The sequence below is a fragment of the Triturus cristatus genome, chromosome 11 (genome assembly GCF_964204655.1).
Source record: "Triturus cristatus chromosome 11, aTriCri1.1, whole genome shotgun sequence".
NCBI lineage: Eukaryota > Metazoa > Chordata > Amphibia > Caudata > Salamandridae > Triturus > Triturus cristatus.
This window is the reverse complement of record NC_140594.1, coordinates 1,041,648,368-1,041,668,979: the sequence shown is the minus strand read 5'-3', so window position 1 is coordinate 1,041,668,979 and position 20,612 is coordinate 1,041,648,368. Positions and strand designations below refer to the sequence as shown.

Here is a 20,612-nt window from a genome sequence, read left to right as displayed (position 1 = left end):
CTGTGATCAACACCAGCAAAAAATAAAGTGGCACATTAGTTCAAAAAGATATTTTACAGGGGGCTAATACGTACTCTGAGACTGAGTTTAAGGGCACGTTCCAAGTAGGACTCGTAACCCACTGCGTACAACCACCAGCTCGTCTTCAAGTCACTGATAATGCAGTGCCAAAACCCAAGGACATTGTCTAAGGGGCCCATACTGGAGCCAGATGTCCAGGATGAAAGAAGTAAGATCAAGCCGGCGCCAGTCACAAAGGTGATTGAAGGTAATGAACCAGACCTGCTTTGCTGTAAGAATCCATGTGCGTCACAGGTGTTATCCATTTTGCACTACCTATTGTGTACGAAGTGTGATCATTCAAACCATAGAAAATATAATTTAAAGGAGCCTAAAAACACTTGTAATCCAATAGTTGAAACACCACACACACAATCTCTCTCTCTCTTTATCTCTCTCTCTCTCTCTCGTTCGTTCCACTGCTCCTCCTCTGCCCTCACTGCATTAGTGCTATCTTTGTCATCTCAGTTGACCAAAGTAAATGTTTGCTTCTAACACTCCTGAAAAAAGTGGTGGAGGTGTTCAAGGAACGTATGAGAACCAAACACCACTTTTACCTCGGTAGTTACTTCATTGCTCCTAGTACAGACTCTCTAAAGAGATAATTCTAGAATTGTCTGACCTACTCAGATTACCAAAGAGTGCTACATTACCTCAGAAACTTCAAACTGTTTAAGAGATTTAAGTTCTTGTCCTTTTGAAACATTTGGTAATACCGTAATGTTGCATCTCAATACCTGGCCTGTTCTCTCACTCCTATGTCTTTCAGCCCAGTAACCCTTGTTAGAAGAACTTTTCTTTTGTTTTCAACGTATTCAAGTATACGGAGTATTCAGTGAAAATATCATGGGCTGCCGCTCAATGTTGAGATGTGCAAGGGCAGGACCATAACGTCATTTGTTAAAGCCAACATGTATGATACTAACGCTGTAACATGGAGCAGGCGGTGTGTTGGTAGCACTCCTCGTCATTAGAATAAAAGGCTTTATGTAAAAGGCATACAACGCTGGAGGCCAAACTCTTCCCTTCCTCAACCCACATGGAATGCCTAATACATCTGATGTTGACAGACATGACCAGCTTTTATGCCAGACTTTGCTCCCATTTATTAAAATGAAAGAGGAATGGCCGTTTCCTTCAAACCCATCACGAGGAAATCACACACAGCTATCAAAAGCCTTCTTTGTGCAAAAGAACACCAATCAGTGCCAAGAATTGCCGTCTCTCTCGGTCCATTTAAGTAGTGCTATTGACGTGTTGGAGTGCCGGTGTGTTGTGTTATGAAAAATATTTTTCTGGGTTGCTAGTAACTTTGGCAACATTTGATAAACCTGATCAAAAATATGTGTGTGTGTATATATATTATATATGACATTCATTGTCTGCGAAGGTAAATGTAGCTTGTTAAAACATCTGACTGTAAACAATTATATTAAAACTCTCTACATTAACAAATGTATCGTTAATATCGTAGTACAACCTAACAGGAGAAATTTCCTGGTCTACTGCCTTACAGATTCCATTTTAAGTTTCACATAACAGAGAAACGACTGGTTTGATTCGTGGAGGTCCTGGTAATAACTTTCTCACTGCACATATTTAACCATTTATATTCTGGAACTTGTTAATCTGCTTCGCTTCTTAATATAAAATGAGAACAGGCATAACACAAATATGAAGTTCTGTTGAGCGTCATAGGCTGCTTTTTTTTTGTTATGTTTTTTACTACTGTTGATGCGTGGTTATCATGCCTTAGGATGTGCAATTTTGTGGGCTCGCAACTTTACATTGCTTTTTTTTCAAGCTCTATAACGCCTTGTTTTAGTGGCCATTCTGGGTACTTCAGAGCGTTGAGCAGATGTGGTTTAGTGCTACTTCGATTCTGCGTTACTCCCCACTGGTCAGAACTTCAGATCAGATGGCAAGAAATTGCATGTTAACTCTGCTGAGCAGTGGCTCAGCAGACCTATCTTTTATATCCTACAAAAGAGTTCCTGCACGCCAAACACCTTGATTTCCACTCTACACCATTGTTTCATTCTCCCACCCGAAGATCTAGCCTCTCACCTCTTCTGTTTAACCTCTACATGAAACTCCTTGGTCCTATGCCTCACATGGGAGCTTCAGTTCATCACTATGTCAACAGCATCCAACTATACCTCAAAGTTTCAAACCCTTCAGAAATCTCCACCCTCAAATTGTATGCGGAAAACCTACCAAAATGGATGAGCACTTTCTCCCTTAAACTTTACATCTCTTGAGCTAAATTCTTCTTGCTACACTCATAGAACACACCTCCCCCTGTCCACATGTGCCTTCAGAATCTAACTGACCTGTACTTCACAACAGCTCTAGTACCCTTTGCTAAATGTTTAGGAATCCTCCTTGAATTTAGCATTTCATTGGCAAAACACATCTCCTTTCTAACCAAAATTGGTTTTTCCAACCTTGCCTTCTTATGAAAATCACACCGTCCATCCTGAAAACTGTTGTTTAAGCCCTCGTACTATCTCACTTTTACAGTGGCAGTGCCCTACTTCCTTGCATCCCCAGGACTAAGCGTGCCCCTGTCAGGACCATCATACCCATGGCTGCTAGCCTTTTGAAAAGCACAGAAAAAACAAATCGCATCATGCCCATTCTAAAAGATCCTTATTGGTTGCCGTTAGATGCTTGCATTCACTTGAAAATTGCTTGGCTCACCCAGAGACTCGTACACCTAGTTCTGCCCACCTATCTGGATATTCCTAGGCCCGAACCAGACCTTCTCATGTTTTGACCTTAGACTCTGGAACAACTTTCCTAAAGACTGAAGACTAATAACAGCCTTCTCCACTTCAGAAGTAACCTGAACACTCACCTCGTCTAAACTTATCCATAAATCCGTTCTCCTTGTCAGACTTTGCTCCTCTCTAATCCTATGCTGACCATGATTCTTCCCTCATAACCTACTTTCTTCGTTTATTTTACTGTTAACTAGGCTTCTTTAAAGTGATCTGCTGCTCCTATGGCTACACCCATGCTATATAAATACTATAAATTTATCAATGAGTAAATTCCTAGTCACAAGTTACATTTCACGGGCAAAACATTTATTGGTAGAAAAGTTTCCCCTGCAGCAGTCTGGGAAAGTTAAAATCTCCTTAAGAAAGGCGAAGTTTCCTGACTTAGCTCGACTTCAAGGCTGCAATAACACCTAATTATGTCCAGCTCGAAGCTCCACCTCTTGGCTCCTCCCCTCAGTTAGGAATGGTAATAGCGTGTTACACTTATCACTTTTGCACGTATGCATACACACACACGCCTTGAGTTAAAAATGTATGCATCAGTATCAGTACTGACTGTTTGTGTGCTAATTGTGTTATTGCCTCTGCATACACTTATGCATATCCATATGTTCAGAGCTGATCTTTCAACGATAATCAGTACGTAGAAATGTTGCAACTGTTTCACCTCTTCTGACACACCAAAAATAGTCATTTGTATGAAATGTGCATTTTTTAGTGGATCCAGTGTATGCAAGTACTCTGGCTTTGGGCTTTATTTCTTGCTGTGTTTTCATTTCACCCTATTTCTTTGCTTATTTTGCCTGTTTTGCATTTTCCTTCTTTTTCCTCCTTTCCAGAATGTTTTAATCCTACCCCATTTTTTCACATGACAGGAAAAAGCCAGATCGCATAAGGTACCAATCTGTTCTGTCTTGCTTTCAACTGATCTTCTTTGGCATGAGAAATTTCATTATTAACCACACCTAAACATATGATTTCTTTGCAGTGCATGAGAAGTGTCTCAACGGAGTGTAACCAGGGCATGTAGGTGATAGTGACCCAGGTTTTACTCTTGTTTAATATACTTTGATGACCTCAGTTGTGGAGATAGATTGTTAGTTATTAGTAGGAATAAAAGATAAGCAGCCTTTGAAATATGTCCCCAGCTTGAGATGCTTCACAGTGGAACATGTAAATTAGTTTTAGCCATCTGCTAACCGCTAAATAAGATATCACGTCCAACTTATTAGAAGTGTATTGTATCTTAATGCACTTGCACTAAGGTGGACGGTCACATTTTTAACACAGTAGCTGGCCACCAAATTATAAATCAGTTCCTTAATGTCATGAACCCTTGGACATATTCCTGTCCGGTCATCCAAACCTGTGACATATTGTGTTCCATTAAGTCTTGGAACCAGAGAACATTATTCCGACAACTGAAATGTTTCAGAAATGTAAGGCCGATAGTACCTGTGGACCTGATCTTGGTCCAGTGTCACATGTACATTCCTGCTTGGTACATGTCCCTGATTGTATACAGTTGAACATGCTTTCATCTAGCTCTGAGATTTCCTCTTAGTCTTACTTTCACTTGAAAATCTAGTAGCTTTTTGGGAGTTTCATGTCCAACATCTTACTTGTGCTCTTACCTCAGCTTTCTCACATGCAGTCCCTGGCTTCCAGGAATCTAGAGTTGGTATTTGCCAGTTCTCCGCTGGTGTCTTGCTTAGGTTGCACTTTGAGTGCATGGACCATCAGCATCCTTTGTCCCTCATGCCCATGACATCATTCTCTTTCACTGTAGACTTTGAAGCGTTGTAATGAGTGGTTGTACAGGTTTGTGTTCTGCAATGCTAAGGTGTTCCAGGACTTCATGGGAGGAGGAAGCACAGTGAGGCTGAATTTTCTTTTCTTTCCTTTTTCAACCTCAGAACACATTTCATATATCTGGGTGATTTGCTAAGACACCAATATTAGTGCCAGTAGCAAACATAGGTGGAATTCAACAGTAAAGCTACATCAGGCTTCAGCTGGAGCATTAGGGTTTCAAGTAGGTTGGGATAGATATTGCACATTGATTGTTGTCACAACTAAGACTAATTCTACAGTCACCGTAATCCAATTTACTTTGTTTGGCACATGTTACAGATTTCAGGAACCAAGTTTTGCCCTAAGAGAAAACCAAAGCTCTCTCGCTCTAGCTGCATTCCGGTCTTCTGGTGTGCCGGTGTGCTGTCTCTCCACATGGTGCCTTGATGGAAGCCTATCATTTGCCACCTATTATGGCATTTGGTTGATTGATGTGCTTCTCCAGCTCAATGTGGTAGAGATTAGAAATGGCATCATGTTTATTTTGTTTTAGTTTATTTGTAATCAAAAAAGCCATCCTCATTGCTCCACTACTCCTTAAAGTCCACACCTTGTTTCAGTAAATGTCAGACTTTTTTTTAACAATTCCCCCAAAAGCTCAGTGTTTCCTTTGCATTTTGTGATGTACACACTACATACAGGTAATTGCACAGGCTTTTGGCCTGAACAAAGATTGCTTTGCCTCCAGGTCATAATGTACGCACCCTAGAGACTACAAAACAGTGAAAATGTGCATATCTAAGCGTCCCGTTTGGTTTAGATCACTAAAAGCGTGTCAAAAAGAATATCGGGCATTGATGTCATGCAAATTCCTTAAACATAATCCTCTCGCTGACTGTGTTTGCGAACGGATATCAAAAGTCCCTCAGCACTGTCTGCAACCCAGAATTGTTCAGAAACGTGCTGCCCTCTTCCTAGGATGGCGCTCTTATTTTCTTTTTCAATTGCTCTAAGAAAGTTCCTCGATAAGGTTAAAGGAAGAGTAACTGTTGCAGGTTTCACTTTGCAGTATTAGTGCATGGTGGAATACCAATACGTTTCTTTAAAGAATACACTTGATGAACATTATCACAGCAACTGTTTTCGCAGACTTTTGTTGGTTCAGATGCTGTCTTCTGAGGTCTTTTCTACAAGTCTTCATAGGACTAGTGCTGTCCTGAAAACTCACCCTTTGCTTTTGAAGAAAGTATTATGGGAGTATCGGGTATATCAAGTGATAAGCCTTCTTATATTTCTTCCAAAACTCATTTTTTAATACAAAGAGAGCCAGCCTCAGACTGGATGTCAGAAGACCTCTCATTCTATTGGATGACATCAGTATCTTAAACATTTAATTCAGGCCTTTAATCTCTTGCAATGTTTTATCCCTTGGCAAACCACCATCTTTAGCTTCATTGCTTGCTGGATTCTTGTATTCTCTCTACAGAAAGCATTCATTTGTATAATTAAACTGAGGGTAAAGGTACCATGTAACTTTTGATATTTGTAAAGGGCCTGTTTTGTAAACTACACTCTGTCCCTTCTTCCATATGTCCCATTCACTAATCTCTTTCTGTGTTTAATTGTGTCTTAACAGAGAGAAATGTTTCTGTTGTATAAAGACAAGGGGCATATAAGGGCAAGATCTGTGCATACACTTGGCTGCACATATGCTCACTGGCTTCACATTCTTTATCATTTTGACACTGGATAGAAAGTACTCTGGCCTGAAACATAACAATAACACAACAGGTGGGGAAATGCAGGATTTGTGCTAGAGTACAAGTCACCAGAGTGAAAAACCTTTTACTTTGCCCCTTTACCCAGTCCATGAAGAATTCATTCAAACATGAACTTTCCTTGAAAGATTGTCCATATCTAGGGGAGCAGAAAGAAGTGAATGCATTTTGGCACAAGATTTACCTTACCCAACTCTTCAGTTAAAGGAGACATCCTTGGGTGATGGTGATTGACCATATCGTCCTTCCATAACAAAAGGACATCTTGACTTAACCTCATTCTATTTCTGAATTTTGTCATGTAAAGCAAATTGAAACATTATTATTACAGGTATATGCTTTAATTTGAGCTTTGGTAGAGAAGCTGACCAAGTAAAATAGCGGATGAGAGTGAAAAAAGAATATTATGTTACATCTTGTGTGTTCTTCAGTCATGCACGTTACCAATAGCAAGTTCAGGATATTTCTTATTAAACTTTGATTTCCATCGGTAGAATCTCTGTAGCCAAAATGTTGTGGTAGCCTGAGCTTAGCCATAAGCTTTGTTCCCCATACATTAAGCTGCATTTCAAACAGTATCGCATGACTCAACCTTTTGATTAGTCAGTGGAAATATATTTTGTATGTTTTCGCTCTCATGTATTAGCTTATGCCTCCAAACAGCTGCAAAAGACCTATTCTACACAATACCGATACTTTGGGTCAGCCCACGGCTTGTCATTGGTTGGCTCTCTTTTCAACCTCATTTGCTCATATTCAGTGACTTCCCATTCTATTCTTGGATTTGGCCTGCCCGTGAGGCATAGCTTCTTTGCCATCCTTTTACTTTAATAGCTTGAATCCTTTCCTGCTTCCATCATGGGACTACTTTTATTGTTTATTTAGTTTTTAGCACTCCATTGGAGTGCATGAGTTTTCTTGGTCTTTCCTGCTCAACTGCCCGGCGTCATCCTTCATGTCCCAACCTCTAAGCTGTATCTGTTGCTCTGCTACCCCACAGCTCCATTGCTCCCCCTCGACCGCCTTTAAAAAAACAAAAAAAGACAATTTTTATTTTAAGCTTTTAGAAAAGCTTGACAGCTGCAATTTGTTACCAAGGCGCTCCAATCTGTAAATGTGTTTATGCATACCTTTTATAATTTATTGCTCCAACCATCTTAGAACAGTATATTTTAGGAAAGCAGAAGTGGCAGCCGCACCTTGACATGTTTATGCCCTCATATCATGTGTTCACACCTCATCTAATGGGCAGCAACATCTAAAATGGTCACTAATATATGATGTAGGCTTGCGTTTGTGTTATGCTTTGTGTGCATAATTTGCATGTGTCATCATGATGGGCCTGTTTGTATCCTTTTTGCAGCCAGTACTGTTGAGCATTGCAACAAGTATTTCTTTTATCTATTTGCTGATTCTGTTTGGCAACTCCCACAAACATTTGCAAAGCCAAAAGGCTGACCGACACATCTGAAAGAGGAGACCCATTGGCTTTGCAAAAGATTGTTCATTGTGATATTATTGTTGTAGTTCTTTGAGTGCTCTTGTCAAGCCTCCGTTTTTCATAAAGAACCTACCTAAGGGTGTACTGTGATTCATGGCTTATCAAAAGGTTTGAAGAGGAAATACCTGAGTCTACCAAGCTTCTTGCGGCCTGATTGGTTTTACTGGCTAGTACTGCTTAGCTTTGGGAACTCTTATACACCAGTGCTTATTAAGATATCTTACTTCAAAAGTAGGCATATTCATAGTTAATACATTTCAAGAAGATATAGGTAATTATATGTAAATGCAATATTTACCTTGTTTCTAGGCCTGACAGCAGGATTGCAACTTGAAGTTTTTTTAAATGATAAAACTGGAATTCTGATTGGTTTTTTTATACACGTAAGGCAGTTTTTGTTTTTAGCTTCCATATTGGATGATTTTTTAAATTTCAAGACAAAAGCAAATAAATTAATTACCACAGAGAAGGGTAAGGAACCCAACAGTCATGTGTTAGTCATCAATATTGCAGTGTACATAGTGCTACTATGTCCATTATATAGAATCTGTGCTCTAAATCCCTCTCGACAAAGCTGCAACAATACTATTCACTACATCAATACTATTCACTACATCATCAGAAAAATCAAACTTTTTATGCCATTGGTAAATATAGAACATGTGTAACATGTATCCATCAAGCCAGGCACTGCTGTTAAAATTTCATTTAGTTCTGATTCTTATAAAGTGCAAATTATGAATTTAACTGTCTTCAAGCACAGTACATGATTGATAAAGAATAGATACAAATTATAAACAAGGAACTCAGCAGAAAATAAATAAGGTTTTACTGCCTTCTGAAAGCAGGAGTGAAAAGTTGGTTCCATAGTTTTGAAGCAACCACTGAAAAGTGTTGGTCCTCTCTTGCTGCAAATCATGAGGTGGTGACTGATAGAAGGAGAGGGCGAGCCCCTAAGGCCCTAACCAATATTTCTTAGAATATCACAAAAGTCAATCAGACCACATATCCAGTATTGGCCAGTCTTTCAGCCTAGCTGTCTTTCAACTCTCCATGTCTCTCTCATCTAATCAATTCTCAGTATTTCAGACCCTAATGTAAAGCAGTCACCAAATTGTCTAACAATAATTGATCTTTACACATACAGATACCATTAATTTACATTTCCTCCATCAGCAGTCTTACTGCTGAAGACTTTCCAAAGAGAAAAGGGGGCGGGGGGTGGTCACACTGCCACAGAACAAATTCAAGTACTTGCCCATATTGGTGCTAAGATGATGAACCTCAAAAACGGCAGTGCCATTTTACCAAATAAACTAATCAGTCATAGCTATTTGGCATGTAATTTTTTATTTAGCAGACATCCCTACTTTTACTAGACCATGCACACACAGGACTGCCCTGCTACATAGTACTGGGGCCCTAATCCAGTTTATGGGACCTCATCACACCCTGTTCCATGGGTAGGCGTTAGTCTTCTTCTAGATCCATATGTCTAATTCTGTCAGTGCAGGCTAGTAGAAGACACTGCTCCTACTGTGCACCACACATACTCCGCATGTCAGAGAGCAGGAGACTGCTGTACAATAAGTAATTATGTAATCTCATATTGCTGGTGATCATCATAAGCCAGATGAACCAATGTGAGCAGCAGAGTTTCTCCCACATGCCCGGTAGGCAAAAGCATTGACTGGATTAATGAAAGTTGTCTTTGAGCATGGAAGACCAGCAGATAGAACCTTAATCCTGCTAGTGGTGTCCCTTGCACAGTGGATGTTAATTAGCCCTCAAATACAATCTTGATTCAGCCTAGACTTCCGAGGGAAAAAAAAACAATTGGCATGTGACGTATGACAGCAATATCATAAGTTATTTTGTAGAAGGGTGACATTGCCAGGTAGACAAATGAGTGCACATACTCTCATACTAATTGTTACGTTGATCACTTAGAGATGTTCCCAAGAATATAGGTGGTGGCAGCCTCATCTGCCCTATTCAGCAGTATTTCTGTTGCTTACTTTTGAGGTTAATGAAGGTGGTCAGTCCAAATGCACGTTTAATATATATATATATATATTTTTTTTAGATATGCTGCCATTTTATTAGATCGCACATAAGCTTAAAATTTTAAAATATGCTTGTCATGTGAATCTAGTCACTTGTTTTATACAATGCACATTACATTTCAAAGTGATTTGTATTGCATACTTTCATGAATAGTGGGATAAAATCAAAGAGAGATGGAATGAAAACCCTGCCAATCTAGATTGAATTATTTCAGAGCTGCACACACATCCTCCCTAATAAATGTTTGCTGTGATTGAAATATTTTCAGGCACTTGGAAGACATACATTTCATATAGTGTTTATTCTTATTTGCATATCTGAGATAGTTTCACACAGCACTGACAATTTGCGTACCATCAACACATGAAATGTTTTGTTATGTTTAACAAGAAATTGTGTATTTTGATGTATGGCCTTTATGTGCACTCTCTGTTAAGCTTGAACCATGGGTTTAACTCTAGTTCAGTTTAAAAAATAATTTTATTCAGCGTAACATGAGCCATAAAACAAGTTAAATGTATGTACATTTAGATGACAATTGAACATTTTCAAAATATGTTCAATAACATTTCATCCAGACTTTTTGTTTTAGTATTAAGTGTATATATATATATATATTCTCACATAATTTCTTGTGTTGAACTTTATACCTAAAAAGAATATGGAAAATATAAGTTTGGATTTCTCAATTTCCAAGTTCCATCGTCTTCATCTTCTATTACATTGAGGAATCCCTTGGCAACTATGAAAGTAAAAAAATAAAAAAAAAATAAAAAATTATCTCTTCAATCTTAGCAACATGTAAAATCACATACGTCTGCTGACAGTTTCTGGTAGCGCTATTTTTCATGTACTAAATATAGGCTCTAGATCCATAAAATGTTTATAGGATTCTGTAGATAATGGTAATTTTGCCCCTCCAAGTAGAACCAGTTTCTTTTGTTATTTTTTTAAAATTCTACTCTAGAGATCCTGCTGTATGAAATACAAAGAGAAAGTTTATCCAGTCAGAGGTGTTATTGGCTCAGAAGCGTTATTGAAAAAATAATGTGACTACTGACTAAATAAAGTATTCATTGCTCATCGGTGCCCTGATATGCTATGGCGGTTACAGAAGCCAGAGTTGATTCTAAGCATACTGGCTGTACCAGGAAAGCAAATCTGGGTCTTAATGGCATTTTCGAAACAACCTTCAGTCATGCAGAGATTCAATCATCCTGCGTCCACCTCAGTGAAAAATCATTAAAGATAAGTAGAGGAATTGGAGATTTAAATGCGATTGATAATATTTGTTTGATAATCTGCCAGACTCTTGATGATACTTTAAACATGTCCATTAAATAATTAATATACCTTTCTCGCCTTCAAAAAGGTGACACAGGTAAATGTAACTGTGAGCAGTTCCTAGTCTTTCACTAACAATTACTTGGGCCTTATTACAGCTCGAGTTTCCAAAACTCATTATTTCCAACTTCATGCGAGTTACTTGCAGGGAGATTTCTTTGTTCATTGAAATCAAGTTTTAAGGGAGCACTGTAGTCCAGTTGCTGCATCTCTTGTGGAAACCATACAGCCTGCATAAAACAAAGCTGAGGCCTGTATATTACCCACTTTATGCGACAAGTTATTTATTTTGCTGAGTTGTAATTGAAAATTACCTATCTATCTAAAAAATAGAAGGTGTGCCACAAATATTGTTTTTGAAAACTCTTCTGACTAAAATAATATCACCAATTTTCCCAAGTACAAGAACCGCAAGATTTTAAATGTATAATACTTGAATACATCTCAGCAATCCTTGCGGTAGAAGACAATTTAAATCATTTTTCCAGCATCGTTTTTAATTGATAATGTCATTCGTTGCCTCTAGGGCAGTACATCTGTATTAGAGGAGTGTTTTTTTCCTTCAAGTTGGGCTTAGCTAAACTAGCAAGGCTAATACAACTAATTATGGTTCTTTGTCCTTGCCTAAATCCTTTTTGGTTTGAATTATTTGTACAGGGGAAGAGGATGTCCAATTACTTCACCCTACCTTCTTTCCATACATAAGAAATCTGGTTCATGCCACCTTTCCTTGGTCCCTGCCCTATGTCTGCCCTTAGTGGTTAAAATAGCAGGTCTGTGTGGCCTCCTTCCATCTTCCTGGGTACCTGCTTACCTCTTGCCCCCACCCCAACCAAAATATTAAGAAACAATACCCTGTCAACTTCCCATTCCGTCTGGCCCTTCTCTTCTAGTCTGAATGAGCAGACAGGAAGTGCAGTGGCGTTCAGAGCAGCTGCCAACATAGAGAGAAATTAATAGTCAGTCGCGACTCTGCAGTGAGCTGTGACTGATAATCAAGATAATGGTCACCAATGACAGACTGTCACCCACAATCCCTTTCTTTCCTCAGGTCCCCAGTGACCCAAAGGAGATTGTGGGTTATCATCGCCATTCTACTGCCTGCTCTTTGTCTCTATGTATCCAATGAAAATGGCAAATCAGCATAAGGAGCGCCCCAGTCCCCCATTTTTCAGTGTTGAGCAGTGAGCACTGTAATTCTTGTGTTACTGTTCTTACACCAAAGCATTAATATCTGTCTGGATTTCAAATATTTGTATATGGTCTAGGTTCTGAAGAAGATCCATTAACATAGACTTTGGTGAAAAATTGTTGGGATTTTTCAAATGAACAAGTTGTGTGCCCCATCTTAATTCCAAAGTAGAAGATAGTAATCCTCTTAGTATTTGGCAATACGATTTACACACAAATTGTAGAGCAGGCCGTCAGTTTAGAAATCTACTCCCTGCAGATCCTGAGGGTGTGGTGATTGCAGTGGCTTAGCAAGGCTGCTTTGGGCCCCAGTGCAAACAAGAACATGTGTCCCCTCACTTTACTTTGGGTGGTAAAGGACTGTAATAATCAGGGTAATTTGACAACTGTGTCTGAAGTTGCTTTTGCACTGGACACCACACCCCTTGGGCCCTGCTGCAGCTTCACCTGTGTTGGCCAGTGACCGCTACACCCATGCTGATTGGTAACCGCCATTGGGGAAAGGTCAATGAGTTTCTGGAAATGGTCATGGAGGAATGTGAAAGTTACTTGGTAGTGGAAAGGAATGCAGGATAGAAGGGGTAACATTGTTTTTTCCTTAAGATGAGACATTGTGACGGATAGAAAGAAGTGAGGTCATGTGCACTGTACAGTGGCATCCCTCCTAGAGCTTTGAAAGTAAATTATTCAAAGATATCTTACATTGTAAAAGGTTTAGCTTCCATTTCCCCCATCCCTCATTTTCTTTTAGTTATGTTGTGTAGGCAGAGCTTTTGCAAATACTTATCAAAGTGGCTGTAGGTGTAATTGCTTTTAGCCAAACCAACCTGAATGGTAAATCACATTTAGTTTAATCTAGATCTTGTTTCCCTTCATCATCCACTGACATAGACTGCCGATAACCACTCTTTCAGCGGCAGAAGTCAGCAACGTGGTATTTTTGTACCTAAATAGCACGACTTAGAGCAAGTAATTTGCTCCTTGTAAAAGCTCTAACTATAGATTTGCATATTTAATTGTTTCTTTCAATGCATTTTATAAATAACCAGATGTACTGTTAACAATACAGTTCCTGAGAATCTTTAAACTATACATGAGGTTATACTTGTTATACTTGTTATACCAGGGTATTCTTGACTCCGGTGGTAACGGGGTTGAGGAAAATTAAGCCAATTACAATTTGGACTTGAAGGGTCCACTAAGAAATGTGAAATTACTAGGGTAATTGGGTCCAATTTTCCGGCAGATTCCTCCTTTCGGACACCTTTCACCTGGAGTTTTTTTTTTATACTTTTAGTGCTGAAAACTCTATATAAAAATAAAAAAAATTGCAAATCAGAATTAAGAGGTCACAGGTAATGAGTCATGTAAATGTTTAAATCTTTTCTCCTTATCAAAAAATAGGCAAGCAAATAAGGCAGCTTCAGGTAGTCTAGAGAGATTCTCTGATGCCCTTGGCTATAGTTTCATTAGTTTGTGAAACTGCTGTGTAGCTATCACGTAGACTCCCGTCCAATGCACTTTTGTTTCATTGTTTACTGAGAGTTACCTCTTCTGTCCCTTAACTTTCCTCCTTTCCTGCTTTTGTAATCTGCTTTAAACACAACTTTGGGAGCTGCTTGCACTAATGAGTAATGTTTTACTGATTGAGTAAACATAGGTGAAACCATTTCATTTCACTCCCGTGTTCTAACATTCAATGTTTTATGTGACATAACATTGCTAAATACTCCTGTTATGTTATCAACATGTGTGTGGTATTCCCAGGCAGCTTTTTCATAATGTATTTATACCTTACTTCATACAGGCGCTGGTTTTCAATACAAAACAACCAACTGGTATATCAGAAAAAAATGAAGGTAAAGATTTAAGATGGCTATAGAGGACTTTGTTCCACAAAATGGTGCTTTATTTATTTTTGTTATCCTTATTGTGATTTCGTCCTCTCTTTTTTTTTATTTTCATCATGTATGGTCTTCCTTGGGACCTCCTCACTCTCCTTTGATTTTTCCATCTTTGATGGCCAAAGGAACATGTTGTGTAATGGCAGGATGAATTGCCACTCTGTCTAGAAATCTGTGATGCCTTTGGCATGTGATTGACTTCCCTGTTCCCAAGCATCACATTTTTGATACATCATGGGTAGCAAACTAATAAAGAACTATGATTGCATGCCATCAACAATAAGCATACTTACTACAAAAGTGGGTTTACAAGTATAACATTAGTGTGTGGATCTTACATTGTCCAAAACTCTCAACCCTTAATTAGTGGCTTCACCCTTCTATGTTTGTATATTGTGTATTTGTCTGTGTGCTACCCCTTCCCATCGCGATCACTTACTACTCTCATGAAGACGCTATGCTTGCTTAGTGAGTGCAACCCATACTTGAACACCATTGAACAAAGGTGCTGAAAGGTATGAATTGACTGATTCACCCACGTCAAATAATAAAACAGTTAAAGAGATCCAAAGTTATTACCAAATTAAACCGTCTACTATTGAAATTCAACAACTTGAGCTTTCATATTGTCATAAGCAGTCCCTTTGGAAAATAGTGAATAAGCAGAACAATTTTTTTATATGGCACCCACATGACGGATTATTTAAAAGAATAGAATTTTCTAAGAAATAAAAATAGAAATCTTAATATAATAGAAAACAGCAGACAAATTAAAAAATATATGAATTTTAAATTCAAAGGTGCAAAAAGAAAATGTTTTAATATTTGAATTCGCAATGCAAACAATTGATATCAGAATAAGTCTTATTTTTTTGTATTTGAAAATGTATTTATCCTCCGTATTTCAGGCAATTATTGTTGGGGGAACCTTTGATTCTATGTCAGGACCGGAGGCGAGGATTATGCTATTCTTTCTTCACTTTATTGAATAGCAGCCATTTGTAGTCAATCAAAACAAACTACTATTCCCATGAACCATAGGGAATAACAACATAAACAATAGAGAGTCTCAGTCTAGAGTGTCCATGCTCTGCACCAATCACAGGCTCCCAATGTGTAGGTAGTCCCCTGTCTCTGCCCATTCCTCCTCTTTCTTCGCTGCTTGCAGCCAAGATAAGTCCAACCTTTTTCTACTTGTGTTTGTGATATTGTTTGACCTGTATTACTGTGTTATAGTCCTGTTTGCAGCGCGTAGTGCTTTACTTATCGCGCTATTTCTTGGTTTTAGCGCCGTTACTGTGCTTGGTTTTATTGCCTTAGGCGCGTAGCATTTTCATTGCCGTTTACCTCACGGCGGTGTGCAGGCGGCGCGTGCGTCAGGAATCGCGCGCACGCCATGTGTTTTCTACTTTGTCTAAACGTTGTTTTTCCTGTTCAGCGTTTCCTTTTCTGGCGAGTCCGCCGGTACTCGGCGGCTCGATTTCGGCCGTGGGAGCGTCCGAGCTCCCTAGTGGACGTGTTCTGTGGTGCCTGCGACCCGCGCTGCCTCGTTAGAGGGCGCTTGGGTCGCGACGTGCGTGCTCCGCGCATTCCGACATCGCGTCTGGATCCGGAGCACCGCTGCCGCGCGAGCCTGGTCTGGTCCTTGCCTGCTGAGACACCCCTGACCTGGGTCTGTTTGTGTAACTGGGGAATTATCCCTGTTTCTTCCGCTGCGGAATTATTCCCGAGCTGCTGCTGTTGATTACGCCCCTTGAACGCCTGTAATTACCGGTCAGTACCTGCCGTTAGGCAGTTGACAGCAGTCTTGATGCTTACTTGGGGGTCTGTATTTTCTAGGCCAAAAACGCTCCTGTTTGGGGAGTCCGTATCGCAGACAGTGTCTGCTGGGGACCCGTTTTTGCTGCAGGCTGCCCTTTCAATCGGTTGGCACCAGGGCTGTTGGGGTCCAGGGCTTAGCCCTTGTTGTAATTGTGTGCATTGCCCGCATTTATTAGGCTGTCACCCAGCCCCCCTTATTGTCTGAGGTATAATCCCTCACCTGATTCCTGTTCATCTTCCCCTGGTGCTTAGTCGTTCACCATGGCGGAATTCCAGGATGAAGTTTATGAGAATGACCAGTGGGAGCAAGAACCCCTTGCAGACCTTCAATGGGACGATGATTTCTATGACGCTGTAGATGCATCCATCCTCAAAGCGGTGGAGCAGGCTAGAACACCCCTTGAACAGAGGTTGGTTCGTAAAATAGATCAAGCCTGCGATCGCCTGGCTAGAGCTTCTCAAGGCCTTTCTACCGCCTTTCCTTCTTTTGTTCCTCTGGCAGACTCTTAACCACCGGCAAAGCGTGCCAAACCCGCTGGCATAGGCACTCATGCCTTTGACCGCCTCAAGCAGGCGTTTCTTGCCAGTACTGCCCCGCAACCGGCCCCTCCCAATACCCCTTCGACGCCCCCAGTTCCTGTTGGGGATGATGACCAGGGCGATGATGATGATGCAGTGGGCCCCTCGCGGCCTTGGCACCCTTCTCGCCCAGACCCTTCCTCGGACGGGCAGAATCTCTCTGCGGATATGTTGGATCCTGATGATGATCTTCATCCGCGTTCCTCCAACTAGGCCCCCTCGGACAAGGTCGCCCAATATGTGGCCAGTCGTAATTGCCGCCCGCTTGAACCCGTGACTCAAAACTGTCTTAGGGCAGAATGTCCTCGCCCCTCCCTGGAGGGGAAGATGGCCGCCATGCCCGACATCGACCCGAGAATGGCCACCTTCCTTCAGACGTTTATCAAAGATCCTAAAAAAGGCATCAACAGGTCCTGGCGGGCGTGCCAGGACAAGCTCCTTGATATCCTGGGCCCAGCTACTAAGATCCTAGTCATGGCGGAGGAGGCCAAGGCTTCTGGTTCCCTCATTTCTCCTGAACATCTGTCCTCGTGGGCTCAGCGTGTGGTGGTGTTCCTGGGCAATGCAAACTGTGCTATATCCACAGAATGGCACCGGTCCCTTCTGATTAAAGTAGACCCGAAGTTGGGGGATCTGGCCGACTCGGAGGCGGGCGCTGTGGTGCAGGGAGGCCTCTTTGGCGAACCCTTTATAAAAGAGTTGGGGAGGTTTGTTAAAACCTTACCTACCTGGACCGGGCGCAGTCCTCTATCAGAAATGTGCTCGCCCTCCGGGTTTTCCAAGGGGCCGGACGAGGAAGGGGCCGCTCGTCCGGGCAAAAGATGACGAAAATTTGTCACGAAATTCGGAGGTCTTTATCCCAGTCTCAGATCTCTCTCGCATTATCGGTCTTCTGTCTACCTCCATTCAGGCAATTTTTCCGTGCCTGCTTCATTACAGAGCCCTTCAGCGTCTTAAAGCGGCGCACCTGCGCAAAGGCCTTTCTTATTCCCACAGGCTGGCTCTCTCAGTGGATGCCAGAGAGGAGCTCCAGTGGTGGCTTTCGCACATGGAGGTGTGGTATGGACGAGCCATTTTCGTGTCCACACCAGATATGGTTATAGAGTCCAACGCGAGCAGGTCCGGCTGGGGCTCGCGGTGCAGCGACTTCGCCACGGGAGGTGTGTGATCTCTGTCAGAGCAGAAATTACACATCAATTGTTTGGAGCTTTTGGCGGGCTCGTTCGCGATCCAGTGCTAGACCAAGGACTCGATCCAGTCCTGCATCCTCAGAATGGACAATGTGTCGGCGGTCCGGTACATCAATCATCTAGGGGGCGCGCGCTTATAGGCTCTCTCCGATCTGGCAGCAAATTTTTGGCAGTACTGCCTGGATCACTGGGTCTCAGTCACAGCGGAGTACCTTCCGGGCCAGGACAACCGGGTGGCGGACTTGTAGTCGCGGCATTTCCACGACGGGAGTCTCTGGAAGCTTCACCCGGGAGTGTTTGCGGCCCTCCAGAGCCTCTGGGGGACCTTTTCGGTGGACCTTTTTGCCCCCGTCTGAATCACCAGCTTCCCCGGTTCTTCAGTTGGAGGCCGGACCCCCTGGCGGAGAAGTCAGATCCGTTCCTACAGAATTAGGGGGAGGAAGCAGGTTACGTCTTTCCCCCGTTTGCCATTATCACGCGAGTGACAGCCCAGGTGAGGCGCCAGAAAGCGGCTGTGGTGCTCATCTCACCGATTCGGAGACCGCAAGTCTGGTTTCCAGTTCTGCTGGAACTTTCTTGGGATTTTCCAATCCCACTCCGACTCTTATCCTCGATCCGACAGGGAATCCTCATCCTCTCATCGGACAGGGGTCTCTGACCCTTATGGCATGGCGGATTACAGGGGACGATGGGCGGTCACAGGCCTTTCGGAACTGGCTGCAGCGTTCATAGCTAGAGCCTCGGCTGACAGTACCGTCAAAAGATACCGATCATCCTGGGGTCGTTGGTGTCGTTGGTGTGTGCGACGGAGTGTCAATCCCGTGGCAGCGGATGTGACCTCCATCTTAAATTATTTATTTATTTTTTTAAAACAATTTTTATTAATGCAAACAAAAAGCAAAAATACACCTTTCATCATTACTTATCTCAGCTGTGCAATACCTTTGTTGGCACATTGGTAATTGCTGACATTTATTAAAGCTATCACGCATGCACACCCCAGCCTCTGCATCCACCACCCGCCGCCCGCCGCCCCCCGCCCGCACCTCCACCCTTCATCGAGTCGCTCCCCAAGTGAATAGGATGGCTCAGTTTTAGTCGCTCAGGTCGGACTCTGAGTCCGTTGCCGGGGGTTCACAGATATTACCTCTAAATGCATTCCACTTTCCCCAGATTCTTTGCCATCTCCTGGGGCAACCTCTGTTCGCGCATACCACTCTTTCCGCCGTCATGGCACTATCCATGTCCCGACCCCACCTCACGTGGGAGGGGGCTGCCTGTGCCCCCCCAGTATTGCGCAATGGATCATCTTAAATTTTTGAGCCTCTCTAGCGGAAGAGGGTTTGGCCTATCGGACCGTCAATACCTTTCGCTCCTCTATTTCTGCTGGGCATGCCATGGTTGATGGCTCACCGGTCGGAGAACACCCCTTGGTCTGTCGTTTGCTCCATGGCATCCGTCTGTCAGTGCCCCCTGAGCCTCGTTACTCCCAACTATGCGATGTAAATAGGGTGCTGAATTTGCTGCTTTCCTGGCAGCTGAATAGGTTCCTTTCTAGGAAAGAGCTTTCTGCGAAATTGATTGTTGCTTTGTCTGATCTCTTGCAGACGGGTCTCGGATGTTAGAGCCCTGGATGTCTCGGGTAGAATCCTTTCCCCTACGGGGGTTACTTTTACTATCCATTGGCGCACTAAGTGTGGAACGAAGTCCATCTCGTATCCCGCATTTCCGGATTCCCCTAAACTGTGTGTGGTTGCTTGCCTCATGGCATATGAGGAGATGTCGGAGGAGTTCCGCCCTCCGGGGGAATGTCAGTTGCTCATTTCTTTCAAGAAGCCTCATAAGGCTGTGTCTTCCCCCACAATTGCTCGCTGGGTAAGGTGGGTGATGCACGCATCCGGGATCGACTTGCGTTAGTTTGGAGCACATTCTACGAGAGGGGCGATGGCCTACCTTTAATAGGTTTTAATTCAAACCGGTTATCGATATGGCTCACTTGGTGGTGAGTAAGCTTTAAACGAGCATAATCCTCGCCTCCGGTCCTGCCATAGAACAAAAAATTTCCTAGCTATCGTAACGGAAAGTTTCAATTCTATTAAGGACTCGGAGGCGAGGATTATCCCACCCAGGGTACAAGTTCCTTGCTGCTTTCCCTTCCTTGTATTGGAGTAAGTAAAGTTGGTTTCTTATGTGCTTGGTTTGACAGTTTGGTTGCTTGTTTTGAAAAGCTTCCTTCCACAGAAGTAATCCTTAGCCATTACTGTCGCTGATTTTATGCGTTTAATCCTTGCAGGCGATTCCAACAAATAAGATTCTTGAGGTGTCCGGTGGCTGACCGAGTGACGAAAGAGGAGGAATGAGCAGATACAGGGAACTACCTACACATTGGGAGCCTGTGATTGGTGCAGAGCATGGACACTCTAGACTGAGACTCTCTATTGTTTTTGTTGTTATTCCCTATGGTTCATGGGAATAGTAGTTTGTTTTGATTGACTACAAATGGCTGCTATTCAATAAAGTGAAGAAAGAATAGCATAATCCTCGCCTCCGAGTCCTTAATAGAATTGAAACTTTCCGTTACGATAGCTAGGAAATTT

General features: G+C 42.1%; 1 protein-coding gene across 4 annotated transcripts in view; it reads left to right on the top strand.

Annotated features, from left to right (window-relative positions):
- Positions 1-20,612, top strand: part of ACAP2 (ArfGAP with coiled-coil, ankyrin repeat and PH domains 2) — a 402,036-nt gene that overhangs the window by 257,750 nt on the left and 123,674 nt on the right. For all 4 annotated transcript variants that reach the window (XM_085635275.1, XM_085635276.1, XM_085635277.1 and 1 more), the window contains one exon: positions 14,329-14,380. In XM_085635275.1, the coding sequence (XP_085491401.1) occupies positions 14,329-14,380 (52 nt within the window). The remainder of the gene's footprint in view (positions 1-14,328; positions 14,381-20,612) is intronic.